Source organism: Dermochelys coriacea, chromosome 7, assembly GCF_009764565.3.
Source record: "Dermochelys coriacea isolate rDerCor1 chromosome 7, rDerCor1.pri.v4, whole genome shotgun sequence".
Lineage (NCBI taxonomy): Eukaryota > Metazoa > Chordata > Testudines > Dermochelyidae > Dermochelys > Dermochelys coriacea.
In genome coordinates this window covers 93,495,728-93,507,260 of record NC_050074.1, presented here as the reverse complement: position 1 = coordinate 93,507,260, position 11,533 = coordinate 93,495,728, and the positions used below count along the sequence as shown (strand labels likewise).

The window sequence follows — 11,533 nt, the reverse complement described above, 5'->3', positions numbered from 1 at the left end:
CCTGGTTTGTTGCTTGGAGAGCAGCTGTTTTCTCTTCTCTGTAAATTAAATATATTTTAGAAACCAAATAAAAGTAAACCTAATTGAGAACCCTGTTTTTACATATTGGGAGAAAACAGCTGCTGGGAGAAAATAAATAAATACAGTGCCTTAGATTTTCTGACATACCTTCTCTCTCCAAAAAGAAAAGGAGTACTTGTGGCACCTTAGAGACTAACAAATTTATTTGAGCATAAACTTTCGTGAGCTACAGCTCACTTCATCGGATGCATTTGGTGGAAAATGCACCAAATCCACCAAATGCATCCGATGAAGTGAGCTGTAGCTCACGAAAGCTTATGTTCAAATAAATTTGTTGGTCTTTAAGGTGCCACAAGTACTCCTTTTCTTTTTGCGAATACAGACTAACAGGGCTGCTACTCTGAAACTTCTCCCTCCAGGGATACAAAGATTATGGCCCCAGTCCTGCATTCATGTCTGAGGTCAATGAGACAGCTCTTGTGAATAAATTTGTGTCCAATCCTGCAAAGCATTCATGTGGGTAGACCCCTCCACTGATTTCAGTGGGGCTCTGTGCATGTCTGCCTATTCAGATGCCATTGCAGGACTAGGGCTTTGCTTAGCTGCATACAACTACCCCGGATCCTCCATTCCCCCCCTAGCAAAGTTAGAATATTTGTTGAAGTCTTGTAAAGTCAACAATACTTATAAATTATGCTGTTATACTCTGGACTATACTGTTTTATATAACTGAATGTCTTGTTTCCAAAGGGTTGACTTTAGTCAATTTTTTCCTGCTAAGGAGATGAAACTAAAATACATTTTTCTCATTAAAATTATTAGAATGGAAAGTTACTTTCTCTCTGCAGTTTCCAGTGCTAGTGCTGATCTTAAGGTGACAGATCAGGGACGCAGAGACATCACCTTATCATGACTGATACCTTAAAAATATATTAGTTTCTATCACTAAAACCAGCTGATTCTGAAATCATAGTTTCATTCTTTATTTCTCCTTCGTTAGAAGGCAGTCTCCAGCCAACACGTCTACCGAGTTTACAAATGCTGTAACATGAGCATGCAACTGCCCTGATGGCTTGGCAGGAGCTAGCTGATAAGGGATTGGCTGCTCAGAGGCTTTTACGTGAAAAGGGTTGGGTGTCGGAGCAGGCAGCAGACTATGTTCTCTGGTAGTCTGCAAAGAGCTACTACTGCAGAGAGGAGGAAAGAAAGGGAGGAGGTTGTGCAAAGGTTTAATCAAGCTAGAAGCACCTCATTAACCTTCACCGCTTCTTCTCCATGCTGTTCTCTTCTGGCTTAGTTTGCTCTATTTAATGCATTGTACCAGGTAAGCCTTCTGTAAGAGTTAACGTTGCTGATAGGGACGACTCCTCATACTAAAAAATGCATTTTTAGGAGTTTCTGTGGAGCATAGCAAGCCCCTTTTACAAGTGCAGAAGGATTATATGGGTGTTTGCTAGTGTACTAGTGCATCTTAACATATTTAAATTGGCTTTTGAGTCTGAACTACCTAAACTAATGCATGCATCTGTGTGTGAAATCAGCCATTTTCTTAGAATTTTGCTTTTTGGGAGGAATCTGAGACATTAAGATTTATATCATTACCTTTTTTTGTATTACTTAAAATGTCAACATGCATCTGTAATGCTAACATTTAATGTCTCCAGAATGGTCTTAACTTCTGACTTTCTGATTTTTGTCAGTTTCCTAGTTCTCATCCCTGTTTGTTAATGCCCTGTAAGTGTGCTCTAACATTCAAAGAAGCACAATTAGCTTCTCTCAAAATAGCCATAAGTGAAAGTTGTTTTTGAAACTTCAGTGTGTGTTATTTTGGTTCTGTTGAAAAAGATGAATTTATGTTGCTTTGGCTTCAGTGACTAATAGGGCTCTTTTTATTTCCCCCTTGCCCCTGCACTTGCCTTAACAGGCAGAATTAAGAGACTCAGAGTCTGCATACAAGGTTCCCCCCCCACCCCATATTTTGGCACTGCTCTGCAATACCAGTGAGAGCACTTAGAAGTAGAAACCTTTCTTAAAGTGATAAAGCAAATATTTGCTTCCTGTGACTCAACAGAATTTTATCTTCATTCAAACTATGCCAGTCTTCAAAGATGTATTACATTTGAAACCCTAATCCACAAATATATAATATAATATACAGTTTGTTTGAACTATCCATGTCTTTTTATACTGTAATTGTGAATAATCTTTCATCATTAGAAAGGTGATTTATTTAAAAAAAAAAAAAGAATAAAAGCCATGTAGCTTTTATGCAGACCCTGTAGTAGACTTACACATGGATTTAGAGATGCTTTTAGGAAAGTATGCCTTTATTAAGGGCTACTAGTGTACTAGATTACTACAGTGAAATCAGATGGGGTGAAGCATGCTCTTGTTGCATAAATTAAGCAGCCAAAATCATGATATGGTATGCCTCTAACACCTGCAGCTGGTAGAACAATTTTATCCAGTAGTTTGACCATTCTTGTCTGAATTATCCACTAACTGACATTACAAATTATTCATTTTTATAAGTGTTCATCAAACACTGTGAACATATCCATTTTTACCTGTTTGGCACTATGTGATGATGAGTCCATACAGTGTTATCTCTGCTCCCTGATTGAGAGAACTTGTAGGAATCTATGGGTCTTGGCTTGGAGCCTATATGACTGAAATGAGATGCATGCAGTGTAGTTGTAGCTGTGTCAGTCCCAGGATATTAGAGACAAAGATGGGTGAGGTAATATCTTTTATTGAACCAATTTCTGTTGGTGAGAGAGAGAGAAGCTTTCAAACCGTGCAGAGCCCTTCTTCAGGTCTGGAAAATCTGTTCCACTTTGCATTATGCTGTGATTCTAGGAGTTCCCTTTTCAAACCTGAAGAAGGGCTCAGTGGGGTTCAAAAGCTTCATTCTCACCAACAGAAGTTAGTCCAATAAAAGAGATTACATAGCCCACCTTGTCTCTGAAATGAGATGAGCGCTTCCACTAGGAATAGCTAATACCTTGCTGGCTTATGAAAATCTTCATCCATATTGCCACATGTAAATTTGCAAGAAGATGAGACCTTTCCCTAAGATTTGTGTGAAAAATTCCATTTGCACAGATGTTCATGGAAAAGCAAACAGCTGGGTGAGAATGTGGCTGAATCAAAACAATTGAGAATTTACAAATATGGTTGAATAACTTTTTATGCTGTTTCTCAGCTTCCGTAATTGAAAGTCATAATCGTAATTTAGGTTGCATTATTTAAGAGTATGCAAAGAGCAAGCCATGAATAATTAAGATGATGAATGAAATCAAATGTGCACAGCTTTTCAAAAGACTCTCTTCCAGTGTGTATTTGATGGAGCAAACAACCTTATAACTTACCATCTTCCTGATCACATTTCAGAATGATACAGATCTTGGACCCAAGGCCTTTGCCCAGCTCCATAATGCCTGTTGATGTGGCCATGAGAATTTGCTTAGCCCATTCGCCACCTCTGAAGAGAATTCTCAGCCCTCTTGATGACTATCAAAGAAGAAACTTTGTTAACAGATTCAAGCCTCTCAGACCATGTCTCAATATGAAACGTGATTCTGAGTGTCGAAATAATGAATGGAACCGCTCCCCAAGCCGAGCCAAGAAGCGAGTTGTGTTTGCAGATTCAAAGGGGCTATCTCTGACTGCAATCCATGTCTTCTCAGAAATCCAGGAGCATCCAGTGTGGGATCTTCAGTTTGACTTGTTAGACCTTCAAGATATAACTGCTGGTTTAAAACTACATGAAGAGAAAAATTTGATTTTGGGTTTCTCTCAACCTTCAGCTGATTACTTAGATTTCCGGAATCGCTTGCAGAAGAACTTTATCTGTCTTGAGAATTGCACCCTACAAGAAAGGGCTGTGGCAGGGACTGTGAAAGTGAAAAACATGAGCTATGAGAAAAAGGTTCAGGTTCGAATTACCTTTGATACGTGGAAAACCTACACTGATGTTGACTGTATCTATATGAACAATGTGTATGGCGACTCTGACAGTGACACCTTCTCATTTGCCATTGAGCTGCCTCCAGCCATTCCCACTCAAAAGAAGATTGAGTTCTGCATTTCTTACCAAAGCGGTGAGCACGTCTTCTGGGACAATAATGAGGGTCAGAACTACAAGATTGTCCATGCAGAATGGAAACCTGATGGCGTCCAAGCACCAGCATCTACTAAGAGAGACTGCACGGTTCATAAGATTCCAAGGAAGACATATGAAATAGAGCATGAGCAGCTTGGCAGTCCAAGGCTGTCAAATGGCTTCTCTCCTGAGTGGCAAAGCTCGTGTAGGATTGAAAATTCAACCCCATATTGGTGAATGAACATGAGCATTCCTGCTTTCAATAACTAAACAGTGTTAGTCTTCAGCCTCTGCTTCATGTACAGTACACCAAAACCTGCTAGAAAGTTTTGCTGACTCTTCTTACAAATCCAAATTTACTAGCACGTTGGGACTTGTTGAGTGAAAGCAATTGACCATCTGAGAACTTCTAAACTTCTCAGCCACATCTTACCCTTGCAGAAAAAGGGGTCCATTTCAAAACGGAAAAACAAGCCCCTCAGTAGGTTACCTACTGTAGAAATAGCATGTCTGTGTTAAGTATACATGACTTTCTTTGCTATTCACTAGCCTTAATCATGGGTTAAGAGACACTTGTGAGGAAGTACAATGTGTAGTGGAGTTTTGGGAAGCTGTAATAATTGTGTGGGGGGGATGTTAAGTGAACAGAGCCACAATTCATTTTGTGCATGGCACAGTATGTTGTAGAGATGAGATATTGCTGCTGAGATGGAGGTTTGTCTTAACCCTCTACATCCTCATGGAAACAAAATGCAAGGTTATGATTCTGTGGTATGAATAAGGAGTATCTTTTTGGGTGGATAACAGAAAAGTGAGAGAAGGGGAAGAGGTAAGATGCACTGTATATTTTAGGAAAGTGCAAAAACTTTTGGAAGCTGGTCTTCCAAAAATCACATGGGAAATTTTTAAGGGGTAATAATGAATTAATCAATTAAAAAAAAGTGCAATTAGCTTAAACTGCAGCCTTTTTGTTCTAACTTCTTCATATGTGAAAATAAGTGACAGAGTAATGATAGATGGGAGGGGTGAATTCTGTAAATATGCTTATGTATATTTAATCTTGTGGGAGGTGCCTATCTTGTACCATAAGCTGAAAGTTCTGCCTTCACTTATACCCATGCAACTCCACTGACTTCACAGGCAGAATTTGGCTCTATGTACATTTAAGAAGCCATGTGCCTTTTAAAAATCCCTGAGATGCCAAAAATCTATCTTGGAAAAAATTATTTAGAAGCCAGACCATGTAACTTATAAAATGCCCTAATTTATAGGTGAGTTAAATGTGTTGGCTCATCTGCTGATCTGATCTTTCTTATGAATGTTTGTCTTGACTCTTATGGTATCTTGTTCCCTATTGCAGTCAGTAACACTTCCCCTCAAAAATAGTTTTCCAAAGCAGTAAAGTAAACTTAGGCAACTGAGGTCCTTCATATTGAAGGTGGTGAGAAAACTGCACTTTTTGAAAGCTAATCTGTTGAAAAGAGCAAGGGTTGCCACTGGTTTTCTCTAGAAAGAATACTTTTCATAGTTAAATATCTTGCACATAAATAGGAGCGGTTTTCTATGCTTCGTCGCAGACCTCAGTTATTTTCTGTGAAATCAAAGTGTTTGGTATTTTTTTTTTTTTATTTTACGTATTTCAGCAAACCCAATGTATTTTTGCACTTTGCGCTTCACATCCTGAGCTATCAAAGTGTAAAGATAATCTTTTTCCTGTGAGAATGAAGTGGGAGATGCTAAGAATGTATGGGATGTGGCAACTCTAAATATGTACAATACACACACCTGTGTTCAGTTGTCTGGTATATTGAGCTGATGTTGACATGAAAATGCAAGTCATATTACTCACTCAGATACTGAGGATTGGAACATTTTTGTAATAAAAAGGTAAATGTTTAAGGTGAAATTAGCCTCTTCCATTCCTACCCAAATATTTTTCTACTGTAACTATCACTGTACTGTGTAAACTGGTCCAAGAATAAAACATATTTTGATATATCTAACTGTTTTCCTGAGGGATTTAAAAAACAAAAACAAAACCCTCCTTCACCACCCATTGTCCTGCTTTATGTGATTCAGAGGGCAATTGAGAGTAAATGGTAGGAAGACCTGGATCAGCATTATGGTCTGCAAGGGAGCACTGCTAGAGTTGGTCAAAAATTAACATTTATCCCACGGAAAACTTCAATTTTCAACCTGAATTTAAATGAAAAAGTTAATTATGAATGAAAGGTTTGAAAAAATTTCAGTAATATCCTTCGGGTCAAAGTGTCAAAACAACATTAGACATTACCAAATTGAAACGTGTGACTGGGATATTTTGAACCAAATCGGAACATAAGTTTGACAAACTGTCTGCCTGAGCTGCTGTCATGTCTCTAAGGGTATGTCTACACTACAAAATTAGGTCAATTTTATAGAAGTTGATTTTTAGAAACTGATTTTATACAGTTGATTGCGTATGTCCACATTAAGCGCATTAAGTCAGCGGAGTGCGTCCCCACTACCGTGGCTAGGATCGACTTACAGAGCTGTGCACTTTGGGTAGGTATCCTACAGTTCCCGCAGGCTCCACTGCCCATTTGGAATTCTGGGTTAAGCTCCCAATACCTGATGGGGCAAAAACATTGTCGCAGGTGGTTGTCAGGCCCCCCTCCCTCTGTGAAAGCAATGGCAGACAATCGTTTCGTGCCTTTTTTTTTTTCCCTTGGGTTACCCGTGGAGACGCCATACCACAGCACACATACCGCTCAACTCACCATACGTCTCCTGGGTGCTGCTGGCAGATGCGGTTCTGCATTGCTACACAGCAGCAGCTCCTTGCCTTTGCGGCAGAGGGTGCAGTAGGACTGATAGCCGTCGTATGTCTCCTGGGTACTTCTGGCAGACCTCGGTGAGCACCGAATGGGAGCCAGAGACTCCAGCTCATTCTCTTCTCTAAGTTTCGTCTCATGGAGATTCAGTCCTGCCTGGAATATCATGCGTGCTGGAGGCTTCTGCCTCAGGCTGCTCTCCCAACCGGCAGCACCACATGGTCACGCCTACCCCTTGCTCCCATGGCTCGTGAAGCCTGGACAGTAGTAAGGAGCGATTCAACTATAGGCTGAGCAAGTGCAGAATGGTGTTAGAATGTACCTTTGGACGTTTAAAAGTTCACTGGCGCTGGTTGCTGACTAGGTCAGACCTCAGTGCAACCAACATTCCCAGCTGCTTGCTGTGTGATCCATAATATCTGTGAGAGTAAGGGGGAGACGTTTATGGTGGGGTGGGAGGTTGAGGCAATTTGCCTGGCATCAATTTTGAGTAGCCAGACACCAGGGCAATTAGAAGAGCATAGCAAGGCACGCTGCTCATCAGAGAGGCTTTGAAAACCAGTTTCGTGACTGGCCAGGCTACAGTGTGAGAGTTGTGTGTGTTTCTCCTTGATGCAAACCCACCCCCTTTGTTGATTTTTAATTCCCTGTAAGTCAACCACCCTCTCCCTTTCAAAATAAAGTAACTATTGTTTTGAAACCATGCATTCTTTCTTAATTTAAAAAAAAAAAAGTGAGGTAACAGACAAGGTAGACCGGGTGGGGTGCGGGAGGAGGGAAGGACAAGGCCACATTGCTTATTGCAGCCACACTAAAAATCAAACTGTTTGAATGAGAGCCTTCTGTTGCTTGGGCCATCCTCTGGACTGGAGTGGCTGAGTGCCCAGAGCCTCCCCTTCCACGTTCTTGGGTGTCTGGGTGAGGAGGCTATGGAACATGGGGAGAAGGATAGGCAGTTATACAGTGGATGCAGCGGGGGTCTGTGCTCTTGTTGGCTTTCCTGCAGCTCCAGCAGACGTCTGTTTGTTTGCTTCCCCCATTAGCCTCAGCATCGCGTCCTGCTTCTGCTCTTTGCACTCACTTAATTCTTTCCTGGCTTCTGCCACTGAATGCCTCAGGGCACAGCTTAATGCGCGATCAGTGCAGGAGGACTGCATGAGCTCAGAAAACATGTCATGGTGAGTGCGGGGTTTTTTTTTTTTTGTTTTAGTGTGCGATAACCTCAGGGATGGAGATGATAGAGGGAGCATAGAAATGTTCTACGCTCTACGATTCTGGGGGGGACTACATGGTCATCTGTGCTGCTGAGTTCACCATGCTTTCCAAACAGGAAATGAAATTCAAAAGTTCCCAGGGCTTTTCCTGTGTACCTGGCTAGTGCATCAGAGTTCAAAGTGCTGTCCAGTGTGGTCACAATAGCGTACTCTGGGATAGCTCCTGGAGGGCAATACCGTCGATTTGCGTCCGCACTACCCCAAATTAGATCCAGCAAGGTCTATTTTAGTGCTACTCCCCTTGTTGGAGAGGAGTACAGAAGTCGATTTTAAGAGCCCTTTAGGTTGACGGGCGGGGTTGGTTGTGTGGACACAGTCATTTTTAAATTGACCTAACACCGCTAAATTTGACCTAACCCCGTAGTGTAGACTAGACCTCAGAGTGGTAATTCAGGTGCCTTATGTCTCCATTCTCTTTTATGAGCTAGGCTTCTGTGATAGTCTACATTTCTCATGACACACTCTATTAGCGGCACTGATGCAGTTCAGGCAAAGGGGGAACACCATGATCCAGGTCCAGCCAGGGAGTCTGATCTATAGGGAGAATAGGGATGAGGCATCTGAACTCTCTCTCTCTCCCATACAGCAGCTCAGTGGGCCTAGATTGTCAAATTGAATAAAAAAGGAACATTTGGACTTTTTGTCAAAGCAATGTTTTTAATTTGGGATAAGCTGAAATTTAAAATTGATTTTGCTAAAACTACTTCCTGTTGGAAGATCAAGATTTCCCATGGAAAAGATTCAATTCTGCAGGAGCCCTTCCTCTCTTCCCTCCGCCCCGCCTTTTAAAAAAAATAAATAAATAAAAAAAGAAGCCATCTTCCTGGAAAGGTCCTGACCGCTCTGAACACAGCTAAAGCAACTCCTTACACAGCAGAATAGGCAGTTTGCTCCACTAGCATTTCTTGGCAGGGGCCAGTAGTGGGAATTGAACCAAGTCCATCTGCATCTGGAAGGATAAACCTCTATAGCCTGATTTAAAGACACAGTATTATAACAAAAAGAAAAGGAGTACTTGTGGCACCTTAGAGACTAACAAATTTATTAGAGCATAAGCTTTCATGAACTACAGCTCACTTCATCGGATGCATTTGGTGGAAAAAACAGAGGAGAGATTTATACACACACACACACACACACACAGAGAACATGAAACAATGGGTTTATCATACACACTGTAAGGAGAGGTTTCAGAGTAGCAGCTGTGGTAGTCTGTATTCGCAAAAAGAAAAGGAGTACTTGTGGCACCTTAGAGATTAACAAATTTGTAAATTTTTACTGTAAGGAGAGTGATCACTTAAGATAAGCCATCACCAGCAGCGGGGGGGGGGGGGAGGAAAACCTTTCATGGTGATAAGCAAGGTAGGCTAATTCCAGCAGTTAACAAGAATATCAGAGGAACAGTGGGGGGTGGGGTGGGAGGGAGAAATACCATGGGGAAATAGTTTTACTGTGTGTAATGACTCATCCATTCCCAGTCTCTATTCAAGCCTAAATTAATTGTATCCAGTTTGCAAATTAATTCCAATTCAGCAGTCTCTCGTTGGAGTCTGTTTTTGAAGCTTTTTTGTTGAAGTATAGCCACTCTTAGGTCTGTGATCGAGTGACCAGAGAGATTGAAGTGTTCTCCAACTGGTTTTTGAATGTTATAATTCTTGACGTCTGATTTGTGTCCATTCATTCTTTTACGTAGAGACTGTCCAGTTTGGCCAATGTACATGGCAGAGGGGCATTGCTGGCACATGATGGCATATATCACATTGGTAGATGCGCAGGTGAACGAGCCTCTGATAGTGTGGCTGATGTGATTAGGCCCTATGATGGTATCCCCTGAATAGATATGTGGACAGAGTTGGCAATGGGCTTTGTTGCAAGGATAGGTTCCTGGGTTAGTGGTTCTGTTGTGTGGTGTGTGGTTGCTGGTGAGTATTTGCTTCAGATTGGGGGGCTGTCTGTAAGCAAGGACTGGTCTGTCTCCCAAGATCTGTGAGAGTGATGGGTCGTCCTTCAGAATAGGTTGTAGATCCTTGATGATGCGTTGGAGAGGTTTTAGTTGGGAGCTGAAGGTGATGGCTAGTGGCGTTCTGTTGTTTTCTTTGTTGGGCCTGTCCTGTAGTAGGTGACTTCTGGGTACTCTTCTGGCTCTGTCAATCTGTTTCTTCACTTCAGCAGGTGGGTATTGTAGTTGTAGGAATGCATGATAGAGATCTTGTAGGTGTTTGTCTCTGTCTGAGGGGTTGGAGCAAATGCGGTTATATCGTAGCGCTGGGCTGTAGACAATGGATCGAGTGGTATGATATGGATGAAAGCTAGAGGCATGTAGGTAGGAATAGCGGTCAGTAGGTTAAGAATGAGCTCTCAAAACTGGATACTCTCATAAAGAACCAACCTTCCACACAAACTTCCTTGTGGCTGGACTTTACAAAAACTAGACAAGCCATTTACAAAACACACTTTGCTTCTCTACAAAAGAAAAAGGACACTAAGCTATCTAAACTACTATATGCCACAAGGGGCCACAACAATGGTTCCCGTAACCCACCCAGCAATATTGTTAATCTATCCAACTATACTCTTAGCCCAGCAGAAGAATCTGTCCTATCTCGGGGCCTCTCCTTTTGCCCCTCCACCCCCACGAACATGATACAGTTCTGTGGCGACCTAGAATCCTATTTTCGACGTCTCAGACTCAAGGAATATTTCCAACACAACTCTGACCAACATATTAACCCACAGAGACCTTCCTGCCAACACTACAAAAAGAAGGATTCTGGGTGGACTCCTCCTGAAGGTCGAAACAGCAGCCTGGATTTCTACATAGAGTGCTTCCGCCGACGTGCATGAGCTGAAATTGTGGAAAATCAGCATCGCTTACCCCATAACCTCAGCCATGCAGAACACAGTGCCATCCACAGCCTCAGAAACAACTCTGACATCGTAATCAAAAAGGCTGACAAAGGAGGTGCTGTCGTCATCATGAATAGGTCAGAGTATGAACAAGAGGCTACTAGGCAGCTCTCCAACACCACTTTCTACAAGCCATTACCCTCTGATCCCACTGAGAGTTACCAAAAGAAACTACAGCATTTGCTCAAGAAACTCCCTGAAAAAGCACAAGAACAAATCCACACAGACACACCCCTGGAGCCCCGACCTGGGGTATTCTATCTGCTACCCAAGATCCATAAACCTGGAAATCCTGGACGCCCCATCATCTCAGGCATTGGCACCCTGGCAGCAGGATTGTCTGGCTATGTAGACTCCCTCCTCAGGCCCTTCGTTACCAGCACTCCCAGCTATCTTCGAGACACCACTGACTT

At 42.1% G+C, this 11,533-nt stretch overlaps 1 protein-coding gene across 1 annotated transcript; it reads left to right on the top strand.

Moving 5' to 3' along the window:
* Window positions 1-565: 565 nt before the first annotated feature.
* On the top strand, window positions 566-6,126 carry PPP1R3C (protein phosphatase 1 regulatory subunit 3C). The gene is made up of 2 exons (XM_038410190.2): window positions 566-1,345; window positions 3,415-6,126. The coding sequence occupies exons 1-2, from the start codon at window positions 1,332-1,334 to the stop codon at window positions 4,361-4,363; spliced, it is 963 nt and encodes a 320-aa protein (XP_038266118.1). The 5' UTR covers window positions 566-1,331; the 3' UTR covers window positions 4,364-6,126.
* Window positions 6,127-11,533: the final 5,407 nt, after the last annotated feature.